Raw genomic sequence first — 17,288 nt, forward strand, 5'->3', positions numbered from 1 at the left:
TTATAGTAAATGTCGCAGCTACCAAAATACTGTAAAAGTTCACGTGGTGGCTTGAGATTACCAAAACTATCGAAATAGTACACGATATCTTTTACCTTTTTATAACACACCCAGTGAGTGCCGTTGCCGAAACTAGAATCCAAGTTTACAATAGCCGATTCATTTTCTTTTGGTGCGCTAGGTAGAGTGTCTCTCATATAAACTCCTCTAAAGTGTGGTATACGTAGTTCTTTTGCATAGTGTAATAAATCATAATTTGTCAAAGGCCTTATCGGGATCGAGCTTTTTTTTTACCAACTCTTTTCTTTGTCTTTTTCTTACCGGCCCCTTGTTTTAGGTAAGGTCTTAGGTACAAACCTTTACCCTTTGGGTACGGTCTAAGGTACAACCCGTTTCCCTTGGTGGGAGATTTACGCTTAACTGGGCTTTTCTTCTTCTTTTTACCACCCCCTAACTTTGTTTTAGTCTTCATGGCTGTAGTAACAGCCCAAGCAGCTGCTTTTTCAGCCAAAGATGCGTCTGAGGATTTAAATCGTCGCCACGCGTGCTCGGCCAATTCAGCGTCGGCCTGCCGTCTGTTCTCAGAATCTTTGTATTGCGAGTACGCAATGTCGTGCTGTTTGCAAGCTTCGTCTAATCCGTTGATTCCCTTGTCACCTCTAGCTAATCTTTTGGCTAATTTTGTACCTGGCCCACAGTAATTATAACCAGGTAAGTGAGCTTCAAATGGTAACAAATCTACAGCCTTGTTTACAACGGAGGATATAATACCTCTTCCTGTGACTGCTCGTCTGCGTCTAACCGATGTTTTCCTCTTCCCTGCCATTTTATAACTGATGACTGATACGTACTACAATGTTTTAAATAAGTCATCCCATGTAGACTGCTCCCGGACAACCTGTGTATTCCAATCTTCAAAACTAGGGTAACTAGCCCTCCCCCTGTTTATCTGTTTGTACAGTGTATAGGCCAGATCTGCCACCACTTCCTTGACGTATTCTTTATTTACAGCATCGTTTAACCATCGTGGTTTACCTACGTTTGTCAGCCGTTTACTTTTAACGTCCCAATGTTTATCTTTATCGGGTAAAATTGAATTATTTTGTAGATATTGCAAGGTAACTGCATCGTGAATGTGGGAAGGATCGGAGACCTGTCCTAACCGTTTATTCTTGAAATTCCATGCTAGTCCGCCTTGTAAAGGTGTGTGATTGTCCAAGTATTGTTTATTTACGGCATCTCCCCCTTTACTGGGGGGTGCTACATTCTGAATAACTGTATTTTTAACATCAAAAGCTCCATTTTTATTTTTTTGCAACGTGTTTTTATTGAAATACTCGAGATTTACAGCGTCTTTGTTGGCAACTGGGGAGGCAACATTCTGTATGACCAACTGTTTTGCATCAAAAGACCCCGCACCTCGTGTTATAAAGTTTTCCTTGAGAAATGATAGGTTAACGGCATCTCCATCCGCCTTTGGTGGAGCAACATCTTGCAGCCGGTAATGGTGTATCGAGTATGCGGTGGCGTCAGAGAACTTTAGCGGGGTATGAAGATCCATATATTGTTTTGTTACCGCATCTTTAACATCAACTGGATCAGCTATGTTACATACACGTGTGTTTTGAGCATCAAAATGACCACTTTGCAGTGTCATACAGTTTAAAAGTGAATTCGCATGCGATCTGAAATTCATCGCATCAAGATTGTCTTTTGGATCGTCGACATTGCACAGACGTTTACCTTGCATATCGTAGCTACCATCCTGTGATAATGCAAAGCCTTCGCCTTTGGGTCCAACAAGACCCTTCTCCTTCTTAGTATAACGTCCAAACTTGTCTATGCCCATCGTGAGACTGACTTGTATCGACTGTTTCCGCTACCTTTTATGTATCCTGCTTCTTGCAGTTCCTCTACAATGTTTACAATCTCGTTACCGTGTGAAGTATTTCCCGTTTCAGCTGATGCTACCAACAGTTTTAGTCTATCGACCAACTCGTTGGGATTATCCCAATGCACTATATCGCGAGACTTTGTACTTTTCCACGACATTCCTCTACCCTGTCTGACGGGAAACAGATCCTTGATCACGTGTCTGTATTTCAAACTACTATCACGTCTAATTTGATTGTCAAAATTATAACCCTTTTTGTGAGCATTTGACGCAATCAATATACTTTTGTAAGCATTTATATCGCCCTCTGTATACACATCGCTGTTTGGCAGTCTTTTAAATATAAGCTCATAGAGCCCCTCGGAAGGTGTGTATCTCGTGTTGTTAACAATAATGGTACCGTCAGTGTCAAATTCCATCACCTTGTTACCAATCATTAAAGTTTTTCCTCTTTCGTCAAACCTTGGACCATAGTCGTGGTCAATAGTTCTATGTTTTCCACCGGCGTCTCGTATAAACTGGGTCATGTATTTTCTAGTTAACGGGTTCTCAAACTGTTCTTCAATGTACTTAGATGCTGTTTGGAAGCCTAATGGAGACGAAACAACCTCTTCCAATTGACTAGTTTCAGCTCTAGGTGTTGATATGGCCTCTGGTTTAAACGGTTGACCAATATAATCATCGTCATCGCTCTCATAGTCCATTGGCTCTTCTTTAGAAAGCTGTTCAATTTTAACATCTGTTTTTGGTTCGCCTTTTTTCAGTTCTCTAATTAACGGTTTGTATTGCTGCTCCAGCAGTTTTTCACTCTCCACACTACCATCTTTAAACTGTCTAAATTTACGCCTAACTGCTTCTTTCAACTCTGCTATTTGCAGAGTGAGATGTTTATTCTTCCGCGTCATCTTTGATAATGAGCCTAAAACACCACAGCTAGCCTCTTAAGGCAATTCAATCTGCCGAAAAAATAGTGCACGTTTCTTATGTTTACGTAGGTAGTGCACTACTTCTTTCAAAGATATGCCCGAGGTAATATCTATATCTCGGTAGTATCTTTTTGTCACTAGATCAAATTGCGGAATAGTGTACCTTTTTGACCAATTCCGAAAAACAAACGTTCTTTTCCAATTATCTCTCCATTGTGGTATTTCCACTACGGTATACCGCTCACTAACGTCACTTTTTTCCATATACCTCTGCAAAAAAGACATTGGATGTTTCATTCCATTGTGGTGCAACAGAAACGAGTTCAATAACCAAAATTCACTTGGATTCGCTCCAGTGAACTCACGCCATTGGTCAAACAGTTGACGATCAGTTATCGTATACACACCATTATTGAAACTTATTCCAAAACTTTCGCTATATTGTTGTAAAGTTGGCAACGCAGCCTTTAGAAATTCTGTTGTAAACAGTCCTTGGCACAAGTTGTTTACCCCAGCATAAGGTTTACCACGAGATCTCGGTAATCCCGGAGGTACCGGACCATATGCTACATTATAACTCACATCGATATGGCATTTCGCAGCCATCACAGTTTTATAAATCGTCAGAGGTGATCTTATTGGTAGAGTCCGTTCAGTCAATACTATACATCTTGCTGCGTGGGGAATATTGCAACCGTATTCGAGCATTCGGAGGTAAATCTGGGTAAAGTTAATGCTACCATGAAGGTTGCGCAATGGTAAAACCTTACCAAAAATATCCGGAAACGGTCTAAATCTCGAAATAATATTATGGGACTCTCTAACTGTGCAGTTGTTCATATCTTCGTGATAGACCACCAGTTCAAGTGGAACTTTCTTTTCTTCGCATTTTTCCAAAAATCTAATCCAAATTTCACGGTTGTATGTACGTTCACTCGCAGATATCATTAACAAGATAACCGGGGGTAATACAGCGCTCTGTTTTGGCACTTTATGTCTCCAACACCGCCTATTGTACTTGTGACCATGACGTCCTTTTCTGCTACAGTAGTTTCCACAAAACTTTTTCTTATCGGAATAGTAATATGTGCAAAGATTAGATTTAACATTATGAAGTTTGGTATCGTAACCTCTAAGGTCGTTGTAGGTGTAGATGTTAACCATTATAACTCCTCAATGAAACTGTCAAATCCTATACGGTATCTTCCTTTATTAGTGTCCCGAGTCTTGTCGATAACTAAGAACCCATGATTGTCTTTCCACGCCAGTGAACACAACTGTTTGAATTTATCAAATGGCATGTCGGTAGTGACATGGTCGCTATATACATGTCGTAAATTCATATCATCCTGTTTGAATAGTATTAAAAGGTTTGCGTTGTCTCTAATAAGCTGCTTTGGTATAGCACTATACGTCTGACCCAAATAAAAGGTGTCAATATTGTTATGCCTACCCATAGTGAAATAGTTTGTAATGTTGTTGTGTTTCTCACAGGATATATCGTCAAATATCATTATTGAATGTTGTTTAGCCTTATTTGGATGAACTACCAAGTTGTTGTCACCATATGCAAAATAACCAATTTCCTTAGGTAGAGCCAATGGTAAAAACTGGTATTTGGGCTGATTCAGAGATTTACAGAAAATGTAGATATTTTCAAAAACAAGACCATTTGGATCGAATAATAAATTAAACACAACATTTGTTTTACCCGAGTTGCTGGGGCCTGAAAGGATGCCGCGAATGGAGTCTGGTAGCAGATGGCCATGTTTATTTTTAGATGCCAGACCCTCGCCGAGATACTCGTCATAGTTTTTTACCGTCAAAGGGGGACTCTGCTGCGCCACACGCATCGTGTTCAACTGATTGTAGCACACTCACCCTATCGTTTATAAATACGCCCGGATGCAGCTGCTTGATCTACACGGAGCCGTCACCGGATGCTCTAAATAAGAATGTCGCTTTTACTAAGCCACGTGTCGCTTTTCTTGTCAAAGCCAAGCCATCTGACTTTTATTTTATCTCCTTTCCGCTGTAACACTCTTTCAACTAAATATACATCTCCGGTCTTTGATTTATTTAGCTCCTGTTCATAAAACCCTCCCTTTAGTATTTCACCGTTATGGTCTTTGAGTACATATGTAGGTGGTTTTGTCGGTTTGATGGCGTAAATGGTGAAAACCTCGTTTGTCCAGTTTGGCAGATAGCCTTTAGTAAAAACTCTTTTATACTTGCTAATCCTAACACTATCCCCCAGTTTAAATTTTGGTGCCACCCTTTTTCCCTTCTTGTTTATCCTTTTTAATATTTCCTTTACATTCTTTTGTTTCACGTCTTTTGGTTTCATACCAATTGTTTTATGTACCGAGTTATTATATCGTTTGAGAATATCAGAAAGTAATGACAACCATTCATATGTACCCTTTGCGGTAAACTCTTTCCACATCCACTGTTTCAAAGTTCTGTTATATCTTTCCACGATACTAGCTTTTAAATCAGAAAACGTAGAATAATGGTTAATTTTATACTTTTTCATGAGAGCACCAATATGTTTATTAAACCATTCGGTTCCTTGATCGGTTTGAAAGTGTTTCATCTTATGTTTTATCAAAATAGGTTCAAGTGCCTTGGCAACTGCCGGACCTGTCTTATCTTTTAACGGGACTGCAAACCCGAGTTTTGAAAAACAATTGATCATAGTCATGATGTACCGATTACCTTTATTTAGCTTTGCATAAGGCTGCATCTCTACGAGATCGGCCTGGTACAAATCATTCAACCCTTTAAGAGTCACTTTCCGTCTAGTGTAATTTTTTCTAGCAGGTTTGTGTAGCTCTTCAGCTATAGCACGTCTGACATCCATTGTTAAAATGATACAACTTGACAGTGTATTGATAATTTATTAAGTTTTTAGAAATGCTGCGGCCCCTCCACCGCCGCAGCTCGTGATGGCCTCCAAAAACAAACTAGTTGCCACCTCCGTTTATTTTTTTTGTTTTACAAACATTTAGTTTTTACAATATTTACAAGTGACTTTATGGAAGATAAATAACGGATTCATGCAAATGCGGCATGTTTCTTTGGGGACTTTAAACTTTGGATACATGTAGTTACCTCTTCGCTTTAAGCGAGAAGGAAGATCAACCATTCTTCCACAGTCAATACATAACCTACTAGAGCCTCTAAAAGACTCGTAGTAGTTTAGGGTTACATAACCACAGTTTTCTCTATGACAGTTCAAAATGTCCTGCCTTAGCGTTGATGGAAGATCAACACTTTCTTTTACATAAGGGAAAAGGATAACGTTTGTGCAAATTTCCCTAATTGAAAGCTCAGACAAGGACAACATGATGGCAAGAAGGCTCCAAATAGAATAGTCTTTTTATTTGCCCCCCAGAAAAGCTGCGGCCCCTCCACCGCCGCAGCTCGTGACGGCCTCCAAAAACAAACTAGTTGCCGTCTCCGTTCCCCCAAAATTTTTCTTACCACCTTCTCAAGGATGGGATCAAAGATTGTAGACAGGAACATCTTCTCAATCTGGTCCAATTGTATAGACGTGCTGCACATATGGTGCATCTATCTCTTGGAGTCTTAAATTTTGCTACACATACAATTGTTCCAAACCGTCGAAAAGAAATATTCGCTGCCTCTCCACAATCCTTACAAAACTCTTCATTGTCGAGAAAACAAATATGGTAGTAGACATAGCCACAGTTTTCATGGTGGTAATTGAATATGTAATCTTTAATCACAGGTGGGATTGCTGCTTGCTTTACAGCATTTAAAAGAAACATGTTATCAGTAATTGTTCTAGCTGAGAGCTCAAGTAGGGACAACATGGTGGCGAGAAGGTTCCAAGTGGAATGACACTCACCCCTCCACACATGGTTTACGGGCCTTTCGGCCGCGCCAGTGACCTTCATACATGGTTTACAGGCTTTTTAGTCAGCCGTGCCAGTGACCTTCACACATGGTTTACGGGCTTTTTAGTCAGCCGCGCCAGTGACCATCATTCACACATGCACAAGGAGTAGCTCAAGTCCCTCCAGATTTGAGCGCCTCAATGTACAAACACATTCAAAAATAGCCCCACTCCAGTTGGATCTCAGCCACCATGTGTTTCGCATCGTGTTTCGGCTGGATATTCTCCATCAAGCGCGACGAGCCGTCGCCATTTATCGTCAAGACAAGGGTGGTATTTCTTAGACCAGTGGAGCCAATCTACGAAGAACTTCGACCCTTGGATCTCAGGCCACCACCGTTACCACCAAGAAACACAGAATATGCCACCATAAAGGTATGTAGTGATAGTGGAGAGGGGAGCGCAACACATGTGCAGCATGTGCAACATGTGTTCAGTGTCCAACATGATCTCTCTGATGCTGGTCGTTAGTGATTTTGTTCAACATTATTTATATCGCAGAGTATGTGAATTTTTAAATTTGATTGAAGAAGACAACGATTCAGACACAGATTCGGAATTTGGGGTCAATTGGGGACCGGGAGGGTGGAACGGGTGGAACGAGGTGGATATTGGGGACTGGGAGGAGTTAAGTGACAGTGATAGTAGTGATTCAGGAGTTGAGATTTTGGTGAGTTTTTTGAATTTTAAACCCATATGGAAGTGTATCATAATTGCTACCATGTTTCCTTTTTGGTCCAGTAATTTTAAACTGTTTGACCTCACTGATTGTAACTATATTCCTATCCTTTGTTCGTCTGATTCTATTTTCCTCAATGTCCATTGTTTGTGCAGCATCACCAAGGACCATCTCTTTCAAACTGTCAAATCCAATCTTTTTAGAAGTTTTCATGTTTAATGTAAGCCCTTTTACTTTACAAACGGGAATCAATTTTTGTTTGTTTGTTGACCACACGAGGTATGCATAGGTTTTTGGCCCTCCAGATACAAACTCTGTTATGTATGAACCTGGTCCATACTCGGCCAACTCATCGGTCATTTCCCCTAGATAATCTCCCGTGGGAACTCTGTACAAACCACCCTTGTATACATACAATACAGAATCAGTATCATAATACAACACTTGACCACCCAAAGCATCTAGATGCTCATAGAGCTTCAATCTCGCTTGGGCAGTAGTATAAGCTGCCAACACAACATTTACATTTTGCAATGGTTCCCCAACCTCCTCAATGTACTCCCAGCTAACAACAAGAACCTCATCATTGACAATCTGTACTCTATTTACATCAATTTCAGGGCTAGTTAACATTTTGAAAAGTGTTTTTGGGTCCCTGACAATTGTAGCTTTGGTCTGATTTTCACGCTGTCCAAATTTTCCCCAAACGAGTTCAACATCAGTTTAGCCAACGACCTCAAACCACCATTCTTGATAATTTTGTCTTTTTCTAGTTGGACACCCTCTTTCTTAAAATAGTCGTCAATGTACTTGTTTTTGTCCTCGTCTGTTTCACACCAACCCGGGTACCCAGATGCTTCCTGTTTCATTTTTAAAAATTTATTTATAAAGTCAGTGAACAATCCCCCATTTTCATATGTGGCTACCTTATACTCCCAAAGTTCATACATGTCGAGTACAACATAACCCTTTTCTACAGCTTTACGAACTTCGTCCATGGTCCAGGTCCCAATAAGTGCTCTGTCACCACTTTCGTGGTCGCAATCACTTTGAATCTGACCATCTCCACAAGTCGCGCACAAAACAAACATTAACTTGTCATTCATTTTGGCTGGGAGAACGGGGTGATAGAGCTCACGAGGTGGAAGTATTTTACACTTTAATAGACCCTCAACATTGAGACCTCTCTGTCTACACTCTTTGTCTCCTACATAGATCGTTGGATGGCCTACAGGGTACTTGCCATATTTACATACCCAGGGATAGAGAGAGCATACATCCACGTACTCAATGGTTTCCCCTTCGGCGCATTTGTGATAGGTTTTGGCATTCCCGGTTCGGCCCCCAAAAAATGCTTGCCTCGGATTCAGAGGTAAATTGTTGAGTATCGGCAACTTGTCTAGATGTTTTAGGTTTTCTGTCTTTTTTAACTTTCTAAATTCACATTCCCACATTTGTACAACGTTATCACCCAACTTTGCTATTTTAGATTTAGTCCGTTCATATCGCAAATGGAGTGAGTCAGAGGGGTCCTCTTTCAAAGCAAGTTCACGGTCATAGGGAAAGCATTTAGGGCATCCGTGCCAGTAGCAGCCTTGAAATTCGTAAATATTCTGACCGTCAAACCCATCTACTTTCAGTTTATTGATCCTAACTTCTTTTCCACGACCAGCGTGTTCAATTCTAACTCCACGTTTCTCCTCTTCCCATGATAGCCACTGTAACGCGATTGCCGATTGAGCGTCTGTAAGCCTATACCCGTTTTTAGGAACGATGCCGATGGTATTTTTCTTCAAAAAGTTCCGACGGAAGGCCAAATTGCATGCGCTGGCAATGGTTACAGCTTCAAGAAACGGGTCAACATTACACTCTTGCAGGAAAATTGAACGGAACTTTAAGCAAGCTTGGGCCAAGATATCAACGTCCGACATACAGTACTCTAGGATTTCTTTTTTAAAGTCAAATGTAACTTGGTTTGCAACTTGATCATTATACCAGTTTTCAAAATCTTTATGTGATTTTTCAAACATAGATTCTGGGCAGTAAAACTCCTTTGGCGGCATAGGGCCCACATAATTTTGATTCTTAAGGGTGTTGAAGAGGTGGGGGAAATAGCCTTTCTTCTTTTCCGGGGGCAAGTCAAAGGCTTTGGGTAGTGCAGCAAGAGGCATAGGGAAATAACTAAGTGAATCAACAAACCTCACATTGTCAATCTCCATCAAAATGACCTTAGTTCCCCGCATTACAAGTTTCGGAGTGAACTTTGTATCCTCCAGCACATATTTGAGCAAAAACTGGAAATCAAAGCCCTGCCCATTGTGTGCAATGACACAGACATCTTTAAAATTTCTACGGACTTGCATCACATAGTCCATGAACTGAGTGACTGGTTCAGAACTAAACACTCGTGTACGATTTTTACAAGCCATACAAAATTTAGCCTCAATACACTGATAGCAAAACTGTTGTGACACACACAAGTTCACTTGATGCAATTTAGACTCGGGATCTGAGGGCAGAGACTCATCTTGACGGGTTTCCAAGTCAAAGAAAATAAACAAAAAGTCTTTGGATTTAGGCTTTCTTGTGTCTGGTTTCATATAACATTTGTGGTTAGGTTCTTCAAATGAACTGCAAGGTTTGCAATATACTTCACCACATTTATGAGGCTTAGATCGATCTCTAATCCAAACCAATTTCCCACAGTCTAGACATTTCTTTACATTTTTACATCTATCAGCTTGATGCGCGATAAAACATCTCTGATTTTTATAAGTCATGTTACATTTAGGGCACAGAACACCACCACTCTCCACTACACAGGGAGGTGAGATAGTTTGACACTGTGGGCAAATGTTTGAGCAACGATGCTCTCTTTTATGGTCGTAGGGTACATGACAGGCTTCACAGAAATAATTACAAACAAAAGCAGCAGTCAAGCAATTAATCACATTGTAGTGTCCATTGTGAAACAACAAGTTAATTTTGAACTTTGGGTTCTCTACATTTCCCTCAAAGTAGACATCACGTCCTTTCCTGTCATAGTTATACACAACAATTTTGTAGTCCCTCAAAAACCCCTGAAATTTTTCAAGTTCTGGGATGCCAGCTCCACCCTCGGGCATTTCAACCCTAGCTCGACACACAAGTTCTTGAGCCCTAACAGTCTGTCTTTTTCCATCATCTTTCCTTACTGCGTTGTAAAGGGGGTCTTTGGTTACATTGGCCATAGCCACTACAATTGCACAGGGAAGACACAATTTATCTTTATTATTAATGACAACAATTCCCCGTCTTGCCTTGCATTCCTCGTCAAACGTATTGTAAAACCCTGGTCTTACCCTTCCAGAACCTACAGGAAGGTTAATTCTAGTGCATTCCACTTTAAAGGTGTCGGTAGATTTGATGGATTCAGAGTTTGATTGCACAATACCGCCAAAGATTTGCCACAAAACGTTTTCATCAATTTCAGTAGCCGGACGAAAATTTACATAGCCTGGTGCTTTTGATTTCAAGTTGAGACTCTCCAAAGTAAACCCAAGTTGATCATTTTCAAAAGCTTGTTCTTTCATACTATTTACAATTTGTGCAAACCCCTGTCTCAACCAATCAATCTCATTAGTCTCTGGAGGCGGATTGGTGAATTTAAATACAGTTTTACTCCCATACAATCTAAATTTATTTACATAAGTTTGATCAGTACTAATCAAATTAACAGGCTCAACTACTTTTACGGGTTCAACTACTTCATCAGATACGTTATCAGCCATACTAACATCCATCGTCGTCAAACGCCTAGAGCAAAGTAAAAGGGACGCGGAGACACAAGATCTAGAGAGGGCACAGTCTGCGCGCGCACACAGCTAAATATAGCACACCGATTGCACACTACGACACAGAGACACAAGATGTGGTAGGGACAAAGCTGCGCGCACACAAAGCTAAATATAGCACACCGATTGCGCAATACGTTACACTAAAGAAACAAAGTTCACTTACCACTGATGTACCATAAATAATCAGACTAACATTTAACACTAGAAATAACTTGCAAACATAACCTCAAAACATCAAACACAAGAGCACACGTCCAACACGTTCAATTGCCAAGAGCAAAGTGAAAGAAAATAAGTACTGAAAAGTTTAAATAGCTAAAATTGGCCAATCACACAACAGATCACCTATTTATGACCAATCAGGTACAAGCTTATTACAACCAATCAGCAACCAGAATACACACCTTTAATACTTCCTTGTTTTGTTACAGAACCGTGATGATGAAGAAGAAGAAGAAGTTTAGTTTAGTGTTTGTAAATATTTTTATAAGAATGTAAATATAAATCGTAGATGTAGCGGCATTAAAACATATTTTAAATCAAACAATCTGTGTAATTATTCAGGACATATAACTCAGTGGAGGCTATTTCATTTGGCAAGAGTTGATCATTACGGAGGTTACATAAGCTGGCGGGAACCTACGCAATACGTAAAGTGAAGCTCGGTGGGAAGGTGAGGTTACGTTGTTTGGCGGGAATCGGCGGAGAAGAAGTAAGGTTTTTTTCGTTTAGCGCGAAAGTCACTTGGCGGGAAGGTGATTTTTTCGTTTGGCGCGAAAGTGAGGTTATGTTACTTGGCGGGAAGGTGTTTTTTTTTCGTTTGGCGCAAAAACAAAAGTGAGGTTATGTTACTTGGCGGGAAGGTGATTTTTTTTCGTTTGGCGCGAAAACAAAAGTGAGGTTATGTTACTTGGCGGGAAGGTGATTTTTTTCGTTTGGCGCGAAAATAAATGTGAGGTTATGTTACTTGGCGGGAAGGTGAAGTTTTTTTCGTTTGGCGGGAACCTACGTATGCAATACGTAAAGTGAGGTTAGATGTTTGGCGCGAAAACAAAAGTGAGGTTAGACCACGTGGGACACCAGAGGTTAGACCACGTGGGGCAAAAGGGGGCGTGGCCTAGGGGGAGGGGTGGGGATGAAATGCTGCTCTCTGATTGGTCCCCGCAAGAGCTGGGTAGCCTACTCAAATGAACCGTATTCAACTATATCGTGCAGCAAATGTTCATCAAAATCTAAGGAGCTTATTTTTTCCATGCGTATTTGTTTCCTTATTTATATATTTTTTAACAATTGTTCTTAGATACACAAATTGTGCATATATTATTTTCACATTTCATTACATACCTAACAAGAGTCGTATTAGTATATTTCAAATATGCATTGTACTGCTAAAAAATGTAGCAGAATTTACATTATTTCTCACTACATAGACAACGGTTTAGCTTTTCACCGGTTGCAACGGGTCTTTTTAAAGCTACAACTGTTACGGAACTTTTGTCGTAACTGAACTATTATGTGAAAGAGTCTAGAGCTACAAAGACATGAGTGCTTGTAACTTTTACTACTTTGGTTTACTACTTTTACAGCCGACTTTTGACCCCATGAAAACGCTAGTCTAGCTTCTAATACGGTGCAATAACTATGTGCTAAAAACTTTAAACATTTTTGATCATATCTGTATAGTGTTAAAAAATATCATATGCACAAAACTATTATTTAAAACAAATAATAATTGTGTTATCAATCCTTTCAAGATAACTAGTGAATACACGGAGTAAAATAAGAAACTAAAGGAAAACCATGGAGATGATGAGGAAAATCGCAACACTAGTTAAGCCATTGATTATAGAAAATATGTAACTAATCAACGACGAAAGCTGTTTTCCACAGTAGCTTTAACATACTTTGTATTTGAACTACTAGACCTACCCTTAACATTTATCTTTATCATCTAGTCGTAAAGTAGATAAGGATTTTGTGCATTGTTCTGGCCGAGTTCAAAAAGCACCAATTCGCATGGGCTGAAATTTTTCATACAGCTTTTTAAACCCGCCAAACATTTAGGCCTGTTTATGAGCTTAGCCCCCTTTCGGAAACTTACTAAGTTTACATATCTACAAAGCTATTGATTCTAGTCTAATTATAATTTTATAAAGGATAATTTTATGTTCAAATTTGGTTTCGTTTCTATGATAAATGGCAGGTGTGTAACTGCTTTCTCAAGTACAACCGAGTTGTTCTCTTCTGAACTTTGGATAAAGCAACTACTAGTACTACTTAGTACTGTACATAAATAAAAAAATGAAGACATAAACCTCACTTATTTGAACACCCATCAATTCGGGTATTTTCTTAATCCGGTATGCATTTATCTACTGTACTGTATAATCGACCAAAAACATGTATTAGATTTATTTTCGAATTCTTACTTCAATTTAAGACTATTTCACCAGTTATAATTATATATTAGTAGGATAATCCTATACATTTTGGTCTAAGAACCTTCAGTCAATTCCCATATAAAATATGCCAATTCGTGAATAAAATATGTCTATGTCTATGTCAGTGAAATACCGGCTTTCATTTAAGCTAAATTAGTTATTCAAATCTGACGAGTTTCAAGCAAACGCAAGGTGAACAACCAACATAAAAATTATCTTTTAGGTTGTTTTTAATTAAAAATTGACAGCTTCAGTATTGTTTATGTTTTTTATATGTTTTAGACTCAAAAATAATTATAAATCATACTTAACTCAATTACTCAATCAAAAATCGTAAATTTGATTATGTGACCAAATTTATTTGATTATATGACATTTATTTCAACGCTGCGAAGCAGCATGGGTAGACAAATTCACTGGTTATAAAATATTATTTTAAAACATTAGTGATGATTGGTTAAAAAGTAATTTGTTCTGGCACCTCCTCAGGTATCCCAAGAAATCCTGCAAGGTAAGCATAGGTTGATATTCACATAAAATTAAAGGTTTTTTTTAGAAAAATACAATGCCGCAAACCCGACCTCAAACGGACAACCAAGTCAAAAATGGTAGCATTTCGAATATTGATAAAATAGCAACAATAATTGAGGCAGGTTTTTAACATTTAAAGAGATAAAGTATGAATGAGGTGCTCCGTTATCTTATCGGTTTCAAGGTCCCTTATCGCCGAACGCCATTCATTCGCGACAGCGTCCTTGGGTATTGAAATTTATCTCTACCATGGAATGTCATTGATTTTAATATAGCCTCAGCGACCACAGAATTAAAATAGCCTAGACTTTTAAGAATCATAACTTCGGAACGAAACTTGATATTACAGTCGGGTTTTCACCGTTGTGTTTAGCTAGGTAAAATCTCCAAACTAAAATGTAGTTTTGTATAATAAAATAATTTTGCACATTTTAAAATATACCAAACATGTGTTACTAGTCGGAATTTTGGATAAGACTCCTTATTTAGAAGGTGTTTATTCTAGTTCTATAATTGGTCAGGTTATTCTCTTCTACGTTCTCATACCGTTGCGAAGAACGCGTAAAGAAACTACTACATCAAATTATAATCAAAACACTATTCTTCTAAATTAGCAATTTAAACTGTTGGTACAGTTTCAAAAACAGACTGGCTTTGCTTGTGACAGAACTATGACACACGTTTGTGACAAACTGGCTGCTATGACACACAACTATGACACACGACCAGCATAATGAGGACGACATCAGACGGACAAATCGGCCACATAATTAAACGGAAATAAACGGCAATAAAACATATTCTGGTGGAATTTATGTGACACATACAAGCGGTTTTGAAAAATGGAACGACGCCGCGAATATCACGTTATAAACAGAGAGCCTTGGCTAATTGGAACTGTAGAATGTTGTGAATGTGTTATCATCATCGGTGATTTGTGAGTGCCTGTTTTGTGTTGTGTTATATGACAGGTGGAGAATAGTTTTGACTGTTTGTGTTGGTAATATGATTTAGCATTAAGAATGAGACCTATCGTGTAGAGTTATATTAGGTAAGGAAAACTAATAGGTTGACATTTGAGTAGGTTATAATGTAATAATAGTTATTCAAGTGATAACATTTTTTAGTAATAATGGTAGTATAAAAAAAAAGTAATCGCAGTCATCGTTCAGCACTTTGTTATAAGAAGCAAAATGTATATACAAAATGTATATATATGTGTGTAGCAAAATGTATATGTATATATTTTATGATTTCGGTCAGCGAATGTTTTTCATGAATCTTTAGGATCTTGTAGTCAGGATAAAATCGTCGAAGCTGTAATTACTAACTAAACAAATATTATTTATTTAAATCTCAAAGGCAAAACCTATCAACCGTACATGGTATTTAGATAGATATTATAAGTAAAACTCGAATGTATTAGGTAGTCTTACTTGACTAAGCATTCTTCTTAATCATGTTTACAATTTCAAACCCGGCTATAATTTATAAACAGTGAAACCGTCATCGTAAAAGTATGAATAATGATATTTCGTTTCACTGGTGAGATACTGTTATGAGAAAACAAATATGGCTATGAAAGGAAGATTTGTTTAAAGATTAAGGGAATTATTTCATAAATAATGTTATTTGAGATCCCCGGATTAATGAGTTTAGAAATAAGAAATTGAATTAATTGATGGAATCATCAAGTATCACGAATATTCTTTTAAATTATGAGTTAGTAAAGTGATACAATTATTATCTGAAATAGTTTGGCCTTATTAAGATTATAACTTATGATCATGTATACAATTTTAGTAACGTGAGTATATTTGATAATTTTGTGATCAATTGTACTTCTTCCCACATTAAAAATCATTGTCAAAAGTTAATAGAGAAAACTTATCAATAGATGTATATCACATTGTTATTTATTAAATGATGGAACCAGTTAAATAGATCAGAAAAGCTTATTAATGATTGATATTAAATTTCAAACTAGCCTTATGATTAGTTGTTACTTTTTTAAACAGACAAAAATGTAACAGAGATTTACAAAGAAGGAAGAAAAACTAATACTTAATGTAAAAGTGTAATTTTTATGGTTAACATCAAGAATTCATGGAATCACAATTGATTCGTATTTGTTTTGCTTTCTCTTTGGAGGCTGGAAAATAAAGGTTTTAGTAGGATTAATAGCACTTACAAATTGTATTCAAAACATTTATCTATCTACAGGAATAAAGGTCACTTACAACAAAACATACAAACATCAACAGAAAGTTAAAACAAAACCTTGTAAATTACGAATTCCTGCCATAGACAAAATAAAACATTCTGCAGACTAAAAACACGTGTAATTGGACAAGACATCGACACAATAAACAATACAAACTCAGGGTGGTCCAACGCTGGGTGACAGACAACAATGAAATCAGCTGACTGCTACATTAGTCAGCTGTTATGAGACATCACCGTGGCATAATATTTTGACACGTCGCCGCTGTCATATTAATATCGCCTGGCACTTCGTTGACATTTGTCAACCACAGAGGAGGGGTTGAGTAAATACATCGCTTCATTTACCAGCAATATTAGTCTCACGGATCTCAAAATATTGCTTTAGTTTTTCCCACGTGTTTTTGCAAAAATTATGGGTTAATGGTTTATTAAGGATAAATATTAAATGAATAAAGAGGTGTCTTTAGTAAAGGAGGGTTTTGCCCACGATGTTATGGTTGATGGTTGATTTAATAATCGGGAAAGCTAGTTAATATTTCCAATCTCTTAGTTAGGAAATCGTAATACGTGCAATACAATCTATTTGGTTATAGACAGGTATTACGTGTTAGGATCAAACTGTAATCATAAGAAACTATTTTATTAAAATTATGTGCATTTTTTTAAATTTTATAATTGATACGTCATTATTTTTAAATTATTTGTTAACACCATTTCGACCCATTTTAACTATCATGATAAGGTTGGTTGTTATATTTTATTAATTTTCAAAGTCAATATTAACCTGCTTAGTTGTGGATTCATATAGTAAAAATTAAGAATATTACTGTTCA

General features: G+C 37.9%; 1 protein-coding gene across 1 annotated transcript; it reads right to left on the reverse strand.

The window, feature by feature from the left end:
* Window positions 1-8,047: 8,047 nt before the first annotated feature.
* On the reverse strand, window positions 8,048-10,651 carry LOC129000562 (uncharacterized). The gene has a single exon (XM_054427524.1). It carries the CDS (start codon window positions 10,649-10,651, stop codon window positions 8,048-8,050), a length of 2,604 nt encoding a protein of 867 aa, XP_054283499.1.
* Window positions 10,652-17,288: the final 6,637 nt, after the last annotated feature.

Source organism: Macrosteles quadrilineatus, unplaced genomic scaffold (genome assembly GCF_028750875.1).
Source record: "Macrosteles quadrilineatus isolate MER2022 unplaced genomic scaffold, UCM_ALF_1.0 Scaffold_8__2_contigs__length_117827958, whole genome shotgun sequence".
NCBI classification, from domain to species: Eukaryota; Metazoa; Arthropoda; class Insecta; order Hemiptera; family Cicadellidae; genus Macrosteles; species Macrosteles quadrilineatus.